Source organism: Melospiza melodia, chromosome 1 (assembly GCF_035770615.1).
Source record: "Melospiza melodia melodia isolate bMelMel2 chromosome 1, bMelMel2.pri, whole genome shotgun sequence".
In the NCBI taxonomy this organism is placed as follows: Eukaryota; Metazoa; Chordata; class Aves; order Passeriformes; family Passerellidae; genus Melospiza; species Melospiza melodia.
Genome location: NC_086194.1, coordinates 21039467 through 21061010, shown reverse-complemented (window position 1 = coordinate 21061010; position 21544 = coordinate 21039467). Strand labels below are relative to the sequence as shown.

The 21544-nt window shown below is 37.0% G+C and overlaps 1 protein-coding gene across 1 annotated transcript in view; it reads left to right on the top strand.

Annotated features, from left to right (window-relative positions):
- The window catches only part of STAM (signal transducing adaptor molecule), a 32720-nt gene continuing 11176 nt past the window's right edge, over positions 1-21544 (top strand). Inside the window, exons 1-9 of the mRNA XM_063150457.1 lie at positions 1-89; positions 10416-10500; positions 16994-17069; positions 17155-17250; positions 17779-17925; positions 18197-18287; positions 19269-19461; positions 19787-19881; positions 21096-21184. Of these exons, the coding sequence (XP_063006527.1) occupies positions 50-89; positions 10416-10500; positions 16994-17069; positions 17155-17250; positions 17779-17925; positions 18197-18287; positions 19269-19461; positions 19787-19881; positions 21096-21184 (912 nt within the window). The 5' untranslated portion in view covers positions 1-49. The remainder of the gene's footprint in view (positions 90-10415; positions 10501-16993; positions 17070-17154; positions 17251-17778; positions 17926-18196; positions 18288-19268; positions 19462-19786; positions 19882-21095; positions 21185-21544) is intronic.

The following is a 21544-nucleotide window of genomic DNA, read 5'->3' as shown; positions in this document are numbered from 1 at the left end:
CGCCGCCGCCGCCGCGCCGCCGGGAGGGGCGGCCGCCCCCCGCCCCGCCATGCCTCTTTTCGCCACCAACCCCTTCGACCAGGATGTGGGTGAGTGGCTCCCGCGGCCCGGCCTCCCCCGCGGTAACCCCGCGGGCGGCCGGCCGGCCCTCCGAGCCGCTCTGGCTCCATCCCCCGCGGGCGGCCGGCCCGCTGTCCCGGCCCTGCGCTGCTGGGCTCGCTGGCGCCCGGCCGGGCAGCGGGAGCAGGGGCGGCGGGCGCGGTGCGGCGGGAGCGGCCGGGCCGGACCGGGCCGGGCCGGGCCGGGCTGGGGCCGCGTCCCGGCGGGGGCCGGCCGGGGACAGCGCCGGGGCCCTGTGGCCTTGCGGGCCGCGGGGCTGAGCGCGGGGATGCTCCCGGGGGACGGGCCGGCCTGCTCAGCACGAGAAACGCTGCAGCACAGCAAAACAAGTAGTGCGAAAGGTCCGCGCTGGAGTGTTTTTGAAAGGGTGAACAGTAAAAAGCAACGTCTACAGTTGCTCCACAGACAGGCATGAGAAAATCATTAAAGCGTTTTTTATTTAGTTCTCTAAAGGGGATTCCTGTGGAAGCTTTCTCTTTTCCTTTAAAGTAAAGCTTGACGTGCTGAGCTCAGGTGTTTTCCCCACCTTGCTTGTTCCAAGGCCAGACTAGATGGAGAGGAAATATCTTGCTTTTACTTGACAAAAATTGTACTTAATGCTGATGTGTCGAAACTGAAGATAAAATAACATATAGATAGTTAATAATTAGTTTTGTGTGTTTTATTTGAGATTGTGGAATATGGTTTGGTTTTGACCTGCTGCTGACATCTCTTTTGCTTTGAGCCATAAAGGCTTTGTCTAGGGAATCTCGTAATATAAAGGGACCTTTTCTCCTGCGTGGATAAGTACACCCCTTGGTTATTGTCCTACAGAAGTGCAACATTGTATAAGTCTCTTGAAACTAATTTCTTTGATAGTGTTAAACTGGCTTTAACTTTCAACTACAGATACATTGTTTCTAAATGTTTATCAGACTTCTGACGTTTAGGCTCCGATTCAATTCTTCCAGCTCTTCAAAGAAATACCAAGTCAAAACCGTTTGAAAAGTGTGTAACCTTTCAGGAGAAAAGATTAGTGCCCAAACAAAGTACTGAGACATAAAGTCTACATGTATGTTATCAGCAATTCTTAGTTTATTGCATCAAAAATAAACATAGCTCGGTCTTCTCATTTTGAACTTTTAAGCTGAAGACTGTGCTCCAATTAACGATTTTGTTGGTAGCAAACTTGGCTGGCTTATTTTGGAAAGCAGTAAATAATTCTTCTTAGTTGTTCTGCTATCTTCTAGTGTAATTTGGCAGCTGAAGGTGAGGAAGAGATTGTACTGCTTGCCAGTTTTCCATGGACTATTAGAGAATTATTTGAACTAATAAGATTAAAAAGTGATAGGCTCAGGTTCTGGCAGGTGTTCACTTTTTTTCCTCCTAGTGCCTCTGGCTGGCAGGGGAGCTCAGACTGCTTGAAGGGGTCTCTGGAGCTCAGCTCACTGGATGTGCTCCTCAGCACTGCCAGTCTCAAGGCAGGGCAGTCGCACCCATCAGCTGCTTCAGTGGCTCAGTTGCTCTTTTCCAGGTGCAGAGGATGCCAATCCCCTACCTACTGTGCTTGCCTAATATGATCAACAGTGAAGAATTTTCAAAATTCACTGTTATTCTGTAAACTGCATTAGGAGATAGAAATAACCACTCAGTACCAAATCCTTCTGGGAAAAGCAGAGAATGGGCAATGAGCTGATTTTCATGGGTAGACAGCCTCTTTCTTTTGGCCCCTTTCATGGTGTCCTGAGGGAGACTGAAGGAGCAGCAGGTTGTCCAGTTGGTGACAGCCTACTTTCAGGAGCCTGCTGCCTTTATCCATCACTTAACTGGATTTGTGCCAGGGAGATGGGAATGATGAAGTCTCCTGGAAAGCGTCCCTGGGCTCTTCTTTTCTGGGGTCCTTTGGGAATTTGCTATTATCTGGATGAATTTTTTGGCAGGCTTCATAAGACAGCATCAGCTGTAGAGTAAGCTATCATGTTCTCAGGAAACTTCCAAAAGTTGTCAAGACATAGTGCTATTTTTCATTTGTTTCCTGTGAGTGAAAGTTGAGTGCTCTGCTTTTGTTCTTAACCAGCAAGAAAGTTGTCTTTTTAAATCAGACTCCTGAAGCAGAAAGGCAGTCAGCAGCTAGTCTTAATTTCATATGAATTTGGACATTGGTGTAGTTGATAGTATTGCAATAGCTGTGCATTCTTGTGTACTGAACAGCTGATCAGCACTGTGGAGTAGTTGGAAATTATCTTGGAATGATTTAGGATAATGGATTGCAGGGAACATATCTGGAACTAAATTGTTTTCCATCATTTTGAGGAGCATAAGTATGTCTTACATTCAGGACAAATTTTTCAGTTTGTCTGGCCAGCTAGCAACATTTGGCTAATCCTGTTAGTATGCTGCTGCAGTGGAACCTGGTCATCCATAATAGTTTACCATTTGTGCCAACTGTTTTTTTTTTTTTTTTTTTGGTGTAGCTGGCTAAAGAATTATGTTTAAGACTGCTATTAAATTAATAATACTAAAGAATACCCAGAAATTTGAGAAGGTTAACCATTGTCATCCTCAAGAGTTCAAATCTCTGGATGAAGCCCAAATACTTTTCATTTTCTGAAGTTTCTTTTTTACCATATTTAAGAATATTTCAGCAGCAAAGGATGCTAATCAGTGGTGACACTCAAGTTTTCACACTTAAGTTGGGGAACCTTTGATGATGTGCCCAAGTAAGAAATGTAATAATGGAATTTAAAAAAAGAAAAAGAAACACCAAGAACTGGGCCTGTTGAGAGTATAATTAAGAAACTCTAATCTTCCATTTAAGGAGTTAGAATTGAAAGTGTTCTTATTAGGTTTGTGGGTTTTCTGTTTCTGCTGTATTTTTCAATCTTAATAATAAAATTATTCCCAGTGAGATGTTCCTGAGAAATGCAGATTCATCTGTAAGTTTGACTCAGGTAAAATAATGGTGACATTTGCTTTAAGAACCAAAAGACTGTCTACTAATCTGTCATGACAGGCTTATCAGTAATCTAGTGGTGCTTAGGCTAGGTTTGATGAAGAACTTACTGCTAAAACAGGTCTCAAGTGTCATTTAGATATTATCTCAAGAATAAAATCCGTAACTCAGGTTCTGGTATAAGGTGTCATAGAAATCACACATGATATTTAGGAGAAGCTGTTAAAAACATGGTGGATTAGGTTGTTTTTCTTTTTTCCTTACGCACAGTAAAGGATGAAGGTATTTGCACTTGCTCTGGATGTTACTCTGGATGGTTTGAAGCAGCACAGGATTGAGAAGAAATTCAGGCTTGTTATTTACAGTAATAGGAAATTAGGCAGGTGGTTTAGTAGAACTTGATGTGACTTGTAATCATTTTCCCCATGTTTTATTAACTCTAGCAGTTGATGATAATTTTATACTATCGACTCTTCAAATATTTAATAATATGCTTGAATTACATATGATCACCTATAGTTTCATGCTTTTAGAATGTAAGAAATGGTTTGACCATGATTCCCATGGTGCAATTTCTTGAAATTAAATCCTCTTGCTATTTAAGCTCATTGTTTTTTAGATTTATGCCCTTGCTTAGTCAACATTTTCAAAGCATCCAATTACATGTCTCTCTGAGCTGAATGTTTTTGTTGGGCCAGGTTTGCCAAAAAAGGGGAAATTGTCATAGATGAGTTTCTTGACCCCAGATCATTATGGAGACTGCAGACTGTGAGTTAACATCTGGCTGCAAAGAAAGATGAATTCCAGAGATTGGTTCAGCTTGTCATGAGACTGACACTTTTTTCCTGAGTTGGCCTACTGTTTTTCTCAGCTTTGTTTTACAAAGGACATTAATTGTGGGCTAACAGAGAGACCGAGTAGAAAATGTGTGGAAAATGAGCTATATCCCCCCCCGCTTTCTAGTAATTTATAAATATTTATGAAAAACAGGAACTTCTTACTTAAAGATACCTTTGGTGATAGGTCCTCAGTGAAAAATGGCAATGCTGACAGGGTAAGACTTAAGTGAATACCCCTTCAGTGCATCAGCCAACAACAAAAAAAAATCTTTACCAGTGTCAATTAGCAGGCTGTCAGTTCAGGTGGGCATAGGATGTTCCACAGTGAAAGACTGTACTTTTCTGGTAATTCTCTTTCTTTCCTCCCAGGGAAGAACTGTCACTTAAGTGGTTCTCCTTTCAGCTATGACAGCGTGTATTATAATACCAAAATTTAAAAGAATCAAAGTAGATCTTCAACATGTAAAATCTGTTCCTCTAACTGATAAAAATAACACTGCATACCTGATGTGGAAAATTAAGTTTCTTGCTGATCTTCCTTTTGAAATGCTTCTTGTTCTGTGCCTTGGCTTGTGGGCTTCTGCAAGTATATCCTGGCACCTTTTCTTCACATGACATGCCTGTGATGCACCTTGTTTACCGACTGTTCATCCCTCTGATGTATCTGTAATGTGCTCACCTTCCTGTTGTGTTGTAATATTTCTGGGTGAAAGGCAGTGTGAGTTCTGTGGATTTGTTAGGGTTTGTGTGAGAGATCTAAACATCTAAATTATTTTTGCTCAGCTAGTCTTAAAATTTCAGCCTTTTTCAACCAGGTTGGGAGTCCTTTTGTCAACATTCTGCTCAGTTCATTGAGCTGAGGGATGTTCATTTTTGCTGGGCCGCTGTAAGCACGGTGAGATCCTGCACAGTTTTCTGAAGGAATGGGCTGAGGTGGGCTCAGTCACTGCTGCTGGCTTTGCCTTGGATCAGCTGCAGGGCTTTCACCTCCTACAATTGCCCCCAGAAGGACTTGGGAACACTGCACATGTACAGTGAAACTGCAGAAGTTGGTTAATAGCTTTATCAAAGTCAATGGTACATGGAATTCATGTTTCTCTCTATGGTGTCATTGCCTGTTAGGAGTATTTTCAATCTTGGCCAAATGAAATCTGGTTGGACATAGTCTTCTTGTGCAATTCTGAGCACGTTAGTGAAATGCAAAGTGGTTAATATTCAAGTGGTGGCTTTTGTAGAATGGACCAACAAATGTATTTGTTCTTTTTATTTGACTGACAAAAAGAGCAAAACTTAAGTGCATTTAACTTCAGGGATGTGGAGTGGCATGTAATCCAAAGTTCTCAGCAAGTGCCTGCAAAAAGAAAAATTTGCAGTCACTTTTAGTCTTTAAGGGCTATTTAAACTAAATTGCTTTGAAATTTTAGTGTTTGCAATTTCATAAGGGAGGGGAAATTCTTTATTTAGCCATGTGAAGAAAAGAAAACTTTGAGCAGAAGAGGAGAGAAGGCTTAGGGGAGTGTTGAATTTTTCATTAAATCTGTGTTATTTATAATGATATAAGAGATTTTTGAGGATTTTTTATCATGCTAGAAAGTGGTTGTAATATGAGTCTGTGAGTTGAAGACTTTCTTTAGCTATTCTTTTGAAGACTTTCTGTAGCTATTTTTCTCTTTGTAATTGAAGTTACAACTTCAGTATTTCATTTTGATGATGTCCAACTGTGAAAATGATGCTAGATTAATGAATAGAGTAATAGCAAATAATAAGTAGGATGGTTGAAAACCTTATATTGGTAGAATTTTCTGGCAGTTTTTACTGCTACTTGTTTTAACTGCTTCAAATAATGTACATTTTAAGTGCTGGGTTTGAAGGTATTTTGATCTAGCTTTGTTATTTCTTGAAATTCTAGTAGTTTTAACATCTTTGAAACGTCATTGCAGAAAAATAGCTCAGTTCTTAGACTGGAGTTTTTCTTTCAAAATAAACTTCAGTAAAAACTGAAGCTTGGGAAGCTCAAGCCTGCCAAGAACTCCCTCTGAAAATGATGTTAGCAATGGACTGTCACTAAGTTTTCTGCCCTTAGAAATGCATCATGTGGTTCACTGCAGTATCCAAACAGTCATGAGAGTATTTACTCTTGCAAATTTCTGTTAAGGCAGTAAAATGCTATTGTTAAGATGCAGAACTAAGGCAGTGACTAGCACATATTTCCATGGCAAATCTGCAGCAATATTTATATTCCTTTAACCAGCACCTAAAGCATCAATCACTAAATCTGGCAATAGATTTTTTTCAACGTGCGCTACCTTTCTTCTGGCTAATAGTACTTTGTAAATCTGATGATAAATTTCTTTTAGGACAGGCATGTATTTTAAGTAATATTTATTTTTATTTCTGAGTAAAGGTTTTTTTTTTTCTTCTGTCCTAAAATAATCAACTGCAATTGTGTTTTGAATGTAATAGAGAACTTCAAATAGAATCAGAATGCAAATAATTTTTGCTTTGCCTATAATTTATAAATAATGCATAAAACCAGAGGAGCAAACAGAATTTTATCAATGCTCCAAGCATTCAGGTTTGTGTAAATGAGAGGGAAATGGGGCCTCAACACACTTAATGAACCTTAGGACACAAGGAGAGGCAGGGTGATTTAGGTATCCCAAAAGAGCCATGCAATAGCCTGTGTACTTTCAACCAATGCATAAGAAATTAAACTCGTATATTTAGATCTTTTTGGCCTGGCTTCTCATTCAATAGGTCTAACTTTGTCTTCTGGATTTTAGGTACAGTATTTCAGGGAGAGTCTATGGCATTTGTAATGAGGAATGATGTTTTCCTTAGAAGCCAGGTGCTATTCAGTGCCATGAAAAAAAATACAATATATGTTTGGAAGAATTATTTCAGCATGTAGGTGCTTTATTTAAAGGACATTATATGCTACAAATTATTGAGAAGCTAAAGATACAAACACAGCTGAGATTTCCATCAAATGAGGTGCATTTTTGCTTCAGAATGTTTTATTTGTTCTGTGTGTGATTTATGACAATGTTTGTGTGGTTGGAGCACCAATTCTGACTCAGGAGTTACGAAGCTGCAAATTGTTGGTCTTTGAAAGGTGTGTTGGCAGGAAAGTACAATTAATGCTTACCTTGTTCTCTTTTTCCTAGGTGTCTGGTGTAGGTATAATATCTATTTTAGAGACTGAATGTTGGGCAAGTTGGAACTGGTTTGGCCCAGTATGCCTCGTGTTCTGAATGCAGAAGTGTAAGGAGAGAGGCCTAGTGATTCCAAGGTCTGCGCCTTGCAAAGTGGCCAAAAAGTTATATGAGTTTTTTGTCTCTTTTGTGTTTGTTTTAGGAACTAAATAAATTGTTGAAATAATTTAGAAAGATATTCTTATATTGTGCCTGATCATTGTTGTTTTTGCCAAAGAACCAATAGATCCAATTATTGTTTTCATCTGAAATTCTGGCTCTTACGAATATGTGTGTGTGTCTTATGGAATTACTGGTAAGAGAAGAATATTAAATAACTCCTGAAAAAATAAAGGTGAGCAGTAAAGACAAGTAATGAAAAAAAAAAACCAAGGAAAAAACAGTTTAAAAAATTTAAAACTATTATTTTACTAACTACTATTAATAGTAATTAGGATTAATAATAACTATTAGTTACTACAAATTATCCTGATGCATTATATGATTATACAGTCTTGCACTGCTTAAAGTTACTATTGTAGGCCTTGCTTGTGCTCTGAAAACAATGCCTTGAATTTGAGTGGTGCAGCCTCATGGAAGAGAGCTGTGATGTAGTCCTTTTCCCTTAGTGTTTGGCATAGCATTAGTAAGAGGCCTTTTTTGTGGACAGTCAGCTCAGACAGTGTGCTGCTAACATTCTCAGTATGTTCGTAACTTTTAACTTCCCTTGTCTGAGACAGAATTTAAATAGAACTCCAGAGGCAATTTTTTTCTCTTGTCTTACCATTAATTTTATTTTCTGATTGATTTATTGGATGCTTGTTACTACAGAGGACTGAAAGTATACAGTGACACTTGGTTTCAGGCTGAAATTTACTAAGAAACTATCTAGTGTTTGTTGGTGGAGGAAATATCCTAGGGGAAGGCATTACAAGCAAATGACACTTTTTATATAGGACTAACTTTGACTGCCAAGAAAGAACATGGTCATAGCAAAAACCTTGTAATTGTACTCATGGAATAGATTTGCAAAATATTCTCACTGAGAATTAAAATAAAAGCTATAATTGGTGTGGTTAATGTGGATCAGGGATTTCATCAATCACTATCTTATTTGGAGTTTTAGCCAAAGTATTTAAATTAGCATAAAGCACAGTTTGCTGTTATATTAAAACATTAAACATGCATTAGTTTACTCCTGGGTTTGTGGAAGACATAACTGATTGCTGTGTCATTTCTCTTTGCTGACATGGTGAGGAAAGAAGGATCGATTGTTGTCAAAAATACAGAAATACGTCTGTTATGTAGAACAATGGAAAAGACCAAGGTTCCAGTCCCATTGGATTGCTCATCTCTCTGCTAAAGGATGTGCCAACTGAAGTGCAGCATTAGGCCAGAGTGACCAGTGTGGGTTGTGAGCTCCTCGCGCGAGCTCGGAGTCTGGCGGGAGCTGAGGGCTTTGGACAGAACTGTGCAGCCGCTCTTTGACTGGAGCTGGTCCGGCTCCAGTAGAGCAGGCAATGAACAGGAGCAGTGGAGTCCTGGAAGTAAACTGCCTCCATGTGGTCTGCTCTGTTTGTCTCTGGACTGTGCTTATCAGCTGCTTTCAGTCTGAGGAACACAGTGTAGGAAACTCTGGCTCTGTGTTTCAAAAAAGCAGTTCTGGTGCTGCAGAGTTGAGGCTGTCTTTGGAGCAGAACAGCTGCTGTGTGCATAGACTGCAATTTCAGAAGGCTGCCTTGGTCTGTGATGCTTCATGCCAGGCATTGAGTTCAAGTGTCTTACCTGAAAATCACAAATCTCTATGACTGTTAGTCATAAGCATGAATTGGAACAAGAACAGACTGAGAGGAAAATGAAGTGATTGGTTGATCAGCTGGTATATCTTAGTGCTAGATGTTAGCATGATGTCTACCCATCATTTTTGATATTTCTGTTGCTTATGAATGCTTTTTCTAATCAAACAAGTTTTCTGATAGGGTTTACAGAGAAGAGGTAATGTCCCTCTACTTTATCTGAGAGAACATTCAGAATAGTAATTAACTTCCATTTAGGATTTCCCTATACTGTTTTGCTCTTTACTTGCATCAGGCCATAGAGCTGATGTGTTATCATTTCAGTTGAATATATGTCAGTGTTGAATTTTTCCTCAGAAATACTTTGGGAGCACATAACTATAGAGCAGGACATAGAAACATTCATATGAAAAGTCATCAACTTCAATATGAATAGTCATTGTAATTTTTGGAGATTAGGTGTTTTCTTTGTCTTGCAATTTTGCCAGTGCTAATGTAGATAATGAATCTTTCCTGCCAGAGAAGTTTTTTATAGGAAATCTTTGGTACTTTTCATAAAACTAAGTTGCCCAAGACATTCTCTGAAGGATGGTATTTACTGCTGAGGCTTGTGTTTTGTAGATGAAGCTGTAAATATTAGATGAAGAGCAGGGATGGGAAACAAAGTTTCTGTATTATTCTATGCCCATTCTCCTACTTTTTGGTTAGTAATTAAAAATGCAGGTGCATTCATTTATTCTCTCCAGTCCTGAGCTGATGTATCAGTGTTTAGATAATCTTCTATTGAGCTGCAGTGTAAGGCTCAGTTATCCTTACTGTAACTAAGCTTTTGTGGGGGACAAATAGGGAGTGAGTCTATTTTTTTCTTCTGACATTGAATCTATTTCTTCTCTACATCCTCTCTCTATTTCTTTAGTGTTTACCAGAGACTCTTGTCCTATTAAAAAAATTTGGAAGGAAGAGTCACAGTGGCTTCTTTGAAATTACCTTTGGTTTAGCAGTCTTTGTAGCTGAAAAGAAACAGTGAAATATATCATCCAAAGCAGAAGTAAGAATGGGAATATAGAAGTTTAGTGATTATGATGACTTTTTAAATCCTTCTTGTTGAGATGTAATACAAGGAAATGCAAGACACAGCACTTTGGTGTGTGAGAAGGTGATAAATTCAGTTGTATCTGACTCTGCAAAGAGTGAACCAATGCTTTGGATATTCATATCCTAATAAACTTTATAGTTCAAATGGAAAAAAAAATCTGTTGATAGCTATACTGCTTGTGTCATGTTTTGTGTGCATCTTTATGATGTGGTAAAACAACCCCAAAATATATTTGCTTATTAATTAAAATTAATGGTCACAAGTGAACATTAGAAAATCAAAAAGTATTAAATATGACACTGCTAATATATGAGTTTTAGTAAGTATAGGGATTTTTTCATGCATTTAGAAATATACAAAGAGGTAATATATCAATGTCTTTGTTAACAATTAAGTATTTTTTTAAATTTGTATTTTGATTTTTACTTTATTTATCAGAGAAAGCAACCAGTGAGATGAACACTGCAGAGGACTGGGGCCTCATCTTAGACATCTGTGATAAAGTTGGACAGTCACGCACAGGGTAAGTAACTTCAGGAATTTCCTCCCCAAATGTTTTTAATTCTGTTACTTCAGTCTCATACCCAGGTGAGAGGAGTGAATTTTTTGTTATCTTTTGCAAATTTCTACAAAAGCTGAATTTAACTTAAATTGATTACAAGTAAAAGGAAAATGTATGGGGTTTCTGCTGAAATATTTTGCAATCCTTACTTTGGAGATACTGGCTGATGAGTTAAAATTAGGACTTGTGTACAGCAGCTTTTCACCAGTGTAGCAGATAAAATAAATTGATATGTTTTAGCAGTGTCACTGTAAACCCAGGAAGCTTCATGAGGCATTTTTCTTACAGAATCATTATCTAAGTTGGAAGTGACCTCCAGGGGACATCTAGTCCAACCCCTCCAGTTTCAAACAGGTCTAATTAGATCAGGTTGCTCAGGACCGTGTCGAGTCTTGAATGCTTCCAAGGTCAAAGGTTCTGCAACTTCTGTGGGCAACATGTTTCAGTATTTAACTAGTTCTACTTACTAAGTAAGGAAATAAAAAATTCTGCAATCTGTTTGCAATTTTTACTGTTCTGACTTGTCTGTTACATCTTGTCCTGTGACTGTGCAGCTCTAAGAAAGAATCTGGCTGCATCTTCTGTGTATACTCTGATTAATTGCTTGTTGAAAGCAGTAAGCCCCACTTTTTGGCTGCTCTTCTCAAAGCTGAAAGCACCTCTCTCATCTTTTCCTTGTATGTGACTGTCCCTGACTGTCCTGGCAGCTATCTATTGGACTTAGGGCAGTGTGTAAATACCCTTCTTGCTCTGGGGAGCACCAAAGTGGACAAAATGCTCCAGATGCAATCTTACAAGTGCAGAATGGAGGGAAAGGGTCACCTTCCTGACCTTGTTGGTTGTGCTGACCTGTAGTTCAAGCCAGGATGTGGTTGGTTGTCTTAGCTGCCAGGCTGCACTGCTGACACCTCTCACCCAATAGGACCTGCAGATAATTTCCTGCTTTTCATGTGGTCAGCTCCTGGCTTCATTAAAATGCAATAGCTTATCCTTGTTCTTATTGAACTTCCAGTGTGCCCATTTCTCCAGCCTGTCCAGGTTCCTCTGAACATTAGCCATGGCGTCAGTGTACTGATATGTTCCCCTTCAGCTTGCTCTGGTCAGTAAGTTACAGAGAGCACTGTTGATCCCAGCAGAAATCCCTGAAGGATACTGCCTGCTAGCTGGGATTTGCACTACAGGTGACAGCTCTTTGAGCTTAGGAGACCAGTTTTCCACTCACCTTTACCCAGCCCGTATTTCACTTGCTATATGATAAGGACACTACAAAGACTTCAGCTGTATGTCAAATATTTGCTGCAATCAAGGTATAAAGCATCTGCTGCCCTCCATTGTTCTCACCATCAGACCACCAGTGTCTTTGTCACAGAAAACAACAAGACTTTGTGTTTCTTCTCCTTGTTTTCAGAAGCTATTCTCTGTCAGCAGGGCTTTGGAAAACGTACATTTTAGAGATGTGATACTAAATTAAACACATCTTAATATGGGCTGCTAAAGTTTCATGTTTGATTATTTACTGAGCTCTATCATAGAATTTATGCATGAATTTACTTTTTGGACAAGAAAAGATAAAGTATGAAGTATAAAAGTATAATAACTAGCAACTAAAAATACAGTTTAAAGACATAATTTCAGAGTATTTATAGTGCTTTCAGTCAGTGTAGTTTTAGGACTTGGAAATGTTTTAAATACACCTTTTTGAAGCATTTCTTGTAAAAATTTAGGAATGGAACAATCTCAAGAAGAAAGTTTTGCCACTGATGCTGTGGAAGGCTTCTCTGAGAATGACTTGGATTGCCTTGTAGAACTGCTAGAAACAGTATGAGATGCCAGACAGCAAAGTCCCACCTGGGACTTTTGTTCCTAAGGACAGGTTTGCAAATAATCTTATTTCTTGGGATTAGAGATGGTCCCTGGAGGAGTACATAAAAATAGCACAGCATATTGAGGTTTCTGTGCTGTTATGTATAACTGTAGTGAAGATAGCAGCTGGCAAGTTGTTAATAATGTTTCGTATTAGTCTTTATATGTAAAACTGCTTTTCTATTCCTTGAGCAGGTTGATGCCAAGCTTGTAACAGTAACTATATTATTGAATGTTTCAGTATTCTATTTACTCACTGAAAGCCTTTCCACAGATGAAATTTAGTCTCACAGCAACATAGCCTGAACAGTGCTGAAATGTGTGCAGCTGCAAGAGACAGCAGTACACATAAAGCTAGAGATCTTCTGGTAATTTGCAGATAAATTTCCGTTAGGATTTCTGAAGTTTGTTTTTGTTTTTGTCTTTTTGTTTTGTGTATTTGTATTTTAATCTTTTTCCTAATAAAATTGTTTTATAAAAGAAAAGTGGGATTTAATCCTTTGTAGTATTTATCCTGCTTGTAATAGGCTGCCAACTGACTTGTTGCTTAAATTCAGATTCTGTTAAAACTTGCTGAGAGTGGGTTTTCTTTGTTTTTATGGATTATGTTGTGCAGTAGCAAGGTAAAGCAAGACAATGTTTCCCATTAAGAAGTTTAAATGAGACATGCTTAGCTGTTTGAAATTCTCCTGCAGTTTAAGGTCCTCTGACAAGTATGCAAGTCTTCTTAACTGGGATTGGCTTCAATTTTTTAACCAATTCTGCTCCAGTACAAGCTGTTTGTTACTGTTCTTGGAAGAAGTTTAGATTACAAAAATCTCTCCTTTGTGGATTTTCTTTGTACTAGTCTACAAGCTCCTTTGCATCCTACATCATTCTAGATGTGGATTGCCTTACACCTGAAGCCACAGCAGCCTAGAAAAACACTTATTCATTAAGTAGCACTTCTGGTATAGCACATTGTCTGCAAACTTGTTGGTATCCAGATTAATTGTTGGAAACCTGTTATGCTACAAAGGCATTGAATTTTCTCATAAGATAAATTAGTTACAGTTCCATAGCATAATTGCTACTGTTATTTTTTATGTTGTAATACTCTCGGTACCGAGAATTGCAAATTGCTGAAAATGTTGTCTTGCTTCCTTTAATCCAAACAACTAAAATAGATTTTTAGCAAGTTAGAATTCCATTGAATCCCTCTCTTTGTGAATTTTAAAATCAGAGTTGCTATTAGAATTTTTATAGAAAACACAGGAAAGACAGAAAATATGTCGATATTTTAAACAATATGACTTGTTTACAATAGCCTATATGAACTACTACTCCATGTGGTACAGAATTAACATTTTCTGCATGCTTCACGTATCAGGTTCTTAGATAATCTAAAATTTGTCTAATATTGAGACAACACTTTTTTTTAATCTCTGAATTTCCATTAGGAGCTCATACAGCTCAGCAGTTGCACATCATTGTTTGCATCCTGTTTTTTGCCAATATTAGCTCAGTGAGCAAGTTGCCTTTTCAGCATAGAAACATGATTAAAACAAAGATTTTACTGTTAGAGACAATCCTTTCTGCCTCCTGGTTTTGTACAGCATTCTTTAAAACTTGTTTATTTTAAATTTTTTTAAAATTTTAATCACATGGAGTGATTGTTGAGGCTGTACTTTGCAGGGCCCTTTGGGGGTCCCTTCCAACTCAGGATGTTTTATGATTATATATTTGACTGGCGTTTTAAATCTGACTACAGGAAAGGTATAGGTTTTTGCATAGTGTTGCTTTTCTAAAATGAAAATGTTTACAAAACTGAATCTATAGTTTTTTCATCTTAGAATAAAATAACATTAAAAAATTTGGATGGTTCTTTAAACAGAATAAAAGGAAAAATTAATGGACAGGAATTGTATATTTTAGCAAAGATGCCCCCCCTTATTCAGTAAATTTCAGTGCTAGCCAGTTCCTTATTCCAATCAGGTTTGCATTTGGCTTTGAGACACTTGTACTGTTTATTTCATTAGACATATCAGTCTACAGTGAAACTTTCACAACTTCAGTTTTTTTCAAGAAAGGTTACTTTTAAAAAAAAAGAAAAGATGGCTGAAAAAAAGTAGTCAGTGGCTGTGAGGCTGCACCAAGTGTTGAGAAAATAGAAAAGTTCATTGCAGTGCTCTCTGTTGGGGGTGGGTATTGGCAAATTGTCATTGAGGAATGGTTTGTCCATATTGCTGCTTGCCTAACTTTGTCTTGATTCCTTAAGGATTAATCACTGCCTCAGCAAGTCAGTGTTCTGGTTAGCCATTTCTTCTTTGGTTGTTTTTGTGCTTGTTCATGCAAGAGAGAGCAGCAAACTTGCTTACTTGGTAGTTTTCCAATGTGTCTTCCCTTTTTCCCCCTCACATTACACAATCTCAGTAGCATTTGCATTGTAATTGCAATGTATGTCTCACAGGCTGACCAGGAAGCTTAATGACCAGCCTGTTTCTAAAGGAGCTAGGAGGAAAGCTGAGTCCCACAGAGTTACCTTAGACTGTAAATGAACAATAAATTCCTGAACATATCTGAAATGTTTTGTGCAGAGTAGTATTTTATATTGCAAATGCTGCTAATTGTGTCCTTGTCAAATAAAATATAATCAGATTTTTTTTCTACTTTCTAAAACTAAACCTGAAATTCATTATTTTCTATATGAATTGGTTTATGATACCATATGATGCCACATATGATACATAACTTCTATTATATCTTGCCATATTTTCACCCTACTTATTTGTTATTACTGCTCATGATGGTGCCTCTGAAATTATCATCGTTGGAGTGGAGCTCTGGCCAAATATTTGTATAGTACAATTTGGAGAGATGCCTAATAAGTAGACAGAATTCTACACTCATGGAATGCATGCTTCCCTCTGGTTTCTGCATAGTGCTTCTCATAATTTATGCACTAAATTGTATGATGAATTAATTAGAAGTAAAACTAAGAATTGCAGGCCTGTCTAGAATAGGTCTTCTTACTCTGTGTGACTAAAGATTGGTACACCTGGGTTATTTTCCTATCTACATGTAATCAAAATTTTTCTTATTTTAAACATTTGAGTATTTAAAAACATTTAACACTCAAGCATTGATAATTTCTTTTAAATATATAAACAAATAGATTGTACTTGAGACATGTGGATTATCAATTGTCTTTGAGGCTTTCTTATTACTTTTAATAAGACTTTGGATTCCTTTGTAAAAAACATCATAGGCTAATGATACTGTTCCTGAACTGCTTAGCTCTTGATCCTGCACCCTGCCTTTAAAAATACTGGCTTCACAATGGGCAAGCACCTTTTTTGAGCTTGCAATCATATCACATTGTTAATCCTACTCATAAACTAATGGTTACAGAAAGCAGTTATTTCTAACAATTTTAGCTTGTAGTCTTTCTCAACTAAAGTGAACATATGAGAAGTCTTGGAAAATTAATAGATAAAAGGTAGTACTTGCCTTAAAGCCTTCATCTGTAATAATTGGTATATGAAGGTATACACTGAATGATATGTACTTGTGCTGTGTGATAGCACTTTCTATAATTAGTGCCACTAAATATGAGGTGGACATTTCTGTAAAATGTAGACACTGCCAAATATAGTATAGCCAGGCAGTGGTGTAACTTATACCTGAGTTTCATGTTAGTTTTTGGATATCAGTTCAACAGAAAAATACTTTTGCTTCCAAAGACAACCATGCTATAAATGTGTAAACTCCATAAGTGTGTAAAATCTCTTAGTGTAAATTTACCTTCTCTTTTCCTCCTTCTCTACTTACTCTCTTCCAGGGTTATCTTTCCAGGGCTATTTAACACATAATGATTGTATGCCCTTGAAAATTCCTACCTCAGCCTGGCTCAGCTTTCCACTGAGGATATATAGATGGAACAAAGTATCAGAAAGTCAAATACATTTTAATATGCTAAACTTTCTGAAGTCCCCTTTCAAATTCTTTGTTGAAGTTGCTTTTCATGTTATTTCTATCTACCACAACATAAGACTTGAATTCTGTATTTAATTTCTTTGAAACTTTGATGTAGATTGTCTAAGAGGTTTTTTTTGAGAAGTTATTTGTTCATTACATAGCTTCTTTATAAATGTTTTTCTGTAGATTAAAAGAGACTCTGAGGAATGTGGTGGTAATTCAAAATAAAAGGGTGTTGGTAAACCGGTATGTAAGGAAATGTTCTTACATACATATGTGAAATATAGAGGAGTAGGTGCATGGACTACAGAGAATTCCAGTTCTCGAATTGTAAGGGATTTTATGCATTTCTGGAGTATTTACAGTAATTCGTTCTAAGTACAAGAAGTAATAGAAATTACTGAGAGGTTTAGATAATTAAGAGAGATACAAATCCTACAGATAGAAATGGCTACAACAGTTTATGCTGTTTAATTTATTTTAAATGTTCTTGTTTTAAATTATAAGCTACTAAATAATTTACTCACGGTGTTCAGGAGCTCTTGCTATCTGTTAACGTTGTCAGCATGGTCACGTGTGCAGAAGGAAATGTTCATTCCATTCCATATTTTTAAAGCTGGATTGTGTTTTTCAGGCCTAAGGACTGCCTCCGCTCTGTAATGAAGAGAGTGAACCATAAAGATCCGCACGTCGCTATGCAAGCATTAACAGTAGGTTCTTCTTAATGTAGTTCATTTTCTTCCTGGAAAGTTATATTGCAAAAAAATATCTAAGTTGTAATCTTTCTTTCATTAGCTTCTAGGAGCATGTGTATCAAACTGTGGCAAAATCTTTCATTTAGAAGTCTGTTCAAGAGATTTTGCCAGTGAAGTAAGCAATGTGTTGAATAAGGTAATGTATTGCATTGACTTTTATGTTTCACCTGTAAAGGAAATTAAATAGAGAATTGGGGCAATCTGAAAGTGGAATGGAATCTGCTTTTAGAGGACTGGAAATGGGGGGAGGGGAAGGAGAGAAGATTATTGTAAAGACTGTGGCTCTCAGAACTTCCTGAATGCCACTTCATACTAGTTAACATAGGTATTCTGTCTGGGGGAGGTGTGGTGTGTGAATTTATAAATAAGCTACTATATTTTCACTTTAAATAACATCAGTAAAACATTAAATACCAATATGATGAAATGGAGATAAAACAGAAGGTTCTATGTAATCCTCTTTTACTTTATTTTGGGCCTGGCACATACTGTACTGGCACAAACACAATGCTGATGTATTATTCTCCCTTTCTAATAAAGACTGAGTGCTAAACTTGACTGCAAAGTAAGGTATCTATATGTTTTATATTGACAGTAACATGCAATTACTTGAAATTTAGATCAGATTCTTAGATCATTTAACTAGTTTCTACTGTCCATGCAGGGTCATCCAAAAGTTTGTGAAAAGCTGAAAGCCCTTATGGTGGAATGGACTGATGAATTCAAGAATGACCCACAGCTTAGTTTAATATCTGCTATGATTAAAAATCTTAAGGAGCAAGGAGTTACTTTCCCAGCTATTGGTTCACAGGTATATTAGATTTTTGTGGTTGTTGTCAAAGTGTTTCACAAATTCTTTTTATCCTTAACTCTGTATTTTACAGTTTGTAGTCTTGAATTCTAGAATGTTTGGCAAATAAAATGAAAGCTACCTTGTCTTAATAAAGCTTTTCTTTGAGGAGTGAAATGCTCTAAATTATTTTAGATTTTTATGTAGCAGATGAATACAAAGCAAAATGGTGAACTTAATGCACTGACAGTTTTTTCTTGGATTAATTTTTACATCTTTTACTTTTGGCTAGGCTGCTGAACAGGCAAAAGCAAGTCCAGCTCTAGTTGCCAAAGATCCTGGTACTGTAGCCACCAAAAAGGAAGAGGAGGATTTAGCTAAAGGTGAGTACATTTATTTGCTGACATGATGCATATTGATTTATTTAAATGAACAGTAGTCAATCTGTATGTGTTACTAATGATTTCTTCAGTAGTCAACCCACCAAAGTCTACTTTTAAAGAGATCTGTGTCTCAAAAGTCTATCTGCATGAGTTTCATAATGTTTGTGTCCACACTGCCTCTTCTTAAATATGATCAATTTTTTCCTGCAAACTTGAACTGAGTTTAATGTGAGTGAAACTTTTCTGCTCAGTCAAGTTCAATTGAAAATGACCCAGAAATGTGAAATAATTCAAGGAATGATAGGGAAGAATATAAAGGAAGGGGCAAATTTTTGCTTGTTTAAGCAAAAATCATGTTGTTAATTATGAGTTAAGGAGGGACTTTACAGTGAAGGTCACCAAGCACTAGCACAGTTTCCCAAGGATGTGATGGTGCCTTTATTCTTGGAGATATTAAAAAGTTGTCGTTGGCAGTCAGCTGTAGTGACCCTGCATGAACAGGGGATTGGACCAGATGACTTCCATAGGTGCCTTCCAACCTCAGCCAATCTGTGTAAATCTGATTCTGTGAATCCAGGCTACGGGCTTCTGTCTAACAGAGAACCAGTGTGCACTGGAACAGATGTATCTTTTTAATGTTTCAGGCAATTTGGAAAAGTTCAACATGGTGTAAGATGTAAAATAAGAATGTAAATATTTTACATCGGTTCAAAGTTGTAGCAATAATATCATACTTTGTGGAGTTATTATATTTGTTCTCAAATGCTATTTATTCATCCTGTCCATTTTGGAAGCCTCAGTAAATCTACAGGCAGAATTCTGCTCTCTTTGTTATTTACCATTAATTCTAAGAGAAAGACACAAAGTCATTAAAATGCAACAGGAATAGAATTAGACTAAAAGTTTTCACAGAATTAAATTTTCATATCCATCAACCCATTTCTATAGGGAATTTTCATTTGAGTAACTCTTCTTTTGTAGCTATTGAGCTGTCACTAAAAGAACAAAGGCAACAGCAGACAGCACTTTCCAGTTTGTATCCAAGCACCTCAAGCCTTTTAACAAACCACAAACATGAGGGCCGAAAGGTTCGTGCAATCTACGATTTTGAGGCTGCTGAAGATAATGAATTAACTTTTAAAGCTGGAGAACTTATAACTATACTTGATGACAGGTAAGTAATATAGAAAGCCTACTAGAATTATGTTAAACTGTAAAAATTAATTAGAAGTAATTATATCTTCTATGTAGAAGCATACCTTGAAATACAATGAATGGAAATGTATTTTTGTATTAATACTTTATTTTGTTATCTTCTCAATTTTTTACAAATAAATGTATTTGCATAAAATTTCCTGTGTAAAGATTTCTGCATATATGCAAGTTATATTCATGTGCTAGTAATATAAAAACCTTTACTGTGCAATTCCTAGGAAAGTTCCATATGAATGTGGGATTTCTGATGTATGATGGCTTTACTTTTTTTTTTTAATCTTTAGTGATCCAAATTGGTGGAAAGGAGAAACTCATCAGGGTATAGGATTGTTTCCATCTAATTTTGTAACAGCTGATCTTTCTGCTGAGCCTGAAATGAGTAAGTAACATGATATTTTTATTTTTATATATATATATATATATGATATATATGATATATATGTTTAACTCTGCCATGGCTTATGGGTGATTTCCTTCCCCTTATGGCAGAGTTCAGTTGCAAGTGAATGTGGTCATTGAAGTAAAACTAAGGAGCCCTTGCTATGCTATCACAAACAACAGTCAGACCAAGGCTGCCCAAACTGTCTTCTGCTGAAAAATGCTGCTGTCTGCTGCTGCTTTGTCAGCAGCTTCTTTGAGACTCATGAAATCTCTCCATTGACACCTAAACAAATGTGGGCAACAGCACCCTTTTTTCCAAATGGCCTTTTTGTGCAGTTGCAATGGTGCATATCTAATTGAGATGTACCTGAAGGCCCCATGGCAGATAGGACTTGGAGACAGATTACCAGTGTTCAAATAGTTCAAGAAACCTACCTACTGTAGGTATGTACCTGTGCATAGTGGACAGAGGGATTTTCTCCATGCAGCTTATTTATATCCATCCAATCTACTTTAAATATTTAATAAAAATAATAAATATGAGGTAAGACTTCAAGATTATAGAGTTGATTTCTGTAAATCTCATGGGTTTGCAAGATTAATCTTCTGTGCTCACAATTTGAGGGTGCTAGAAGGATGAGCAAGTCAGCAGAATTACATGCTGTACCAGTCATTTGTGCTATGCTAAGACTATCTAATAAGAGTAATATTTAGCTTTTTTGCTAAATATAGAGCTTTTTTGTGCTAGTCTCCACTACAGAGGAGTGAGATGCTTTGCATATAGGATTTGGTGAAGAAGGAGTAGAGAATCTTGAGACCTTTCAGTTGTGGACTTGGCTTTGGAGAAAAGAAGGCTCAGTTTGTCATAGATGATTTTATCAGTTTAATCTTAAACTTGACTTGGTAGGCCTGTTGTTTCCAGTCAATCTTTGAGTCTTTTATCCTGATGACCTTTTAATATGTTATATATAGGGAGACTATGATAAAGCCGTTTACTTGCTAAAACACATTTCTGCTGAGCTTGTGTGAACTGATCTATTTTTTTAAATAATGTGATTTACAGATAAGAAAATTATTTAGGTCTGTGGCTTTCAAATGTCAATAGTAGGCATTTCAAATGCAAGGAACCTATAACCTATACTAGTTGTATAATATTTATGTCATTGTTTATTTTTTATTTTGTAAAATTAAGTCTGGCTGTTTATCTTACAGTGAAAGCGGAGAAGAAAACAGTGCAGTTCAGTGATGAAGTTCAAGTAGAGACAATAGAACCTGAGCCAGAACCAGTTTATATTGATGAAGTAAGCATGGCAAAAATCCTGATTGGTATAAAATGTGCTGCTGGGAATATTTAAATATGTGATGTTTAACCCTTTCATCTCATACTTCAAAAATATGATAAAAAGAGCATGGAACGAGAGTTTTCATTAAAGTAATAAATAAAATCTTCAGTATTCCCTTTTGTTTAAGAGTCTTGAAGTTTTTAGGAATTTCTGAAAATGAATTTGGAACTGCGTTCCATTTAGGGCCCTACTTGAGGGTTGTACATCTGTTTACCTCCAAGCTAGAATCTTAGTGCTGAGTAGTACATCTACTTTCAAATTTTGTTTAAAATACTTCAGGATATCATAGAGATACTCATCTTGACTGCTCACTTAGAT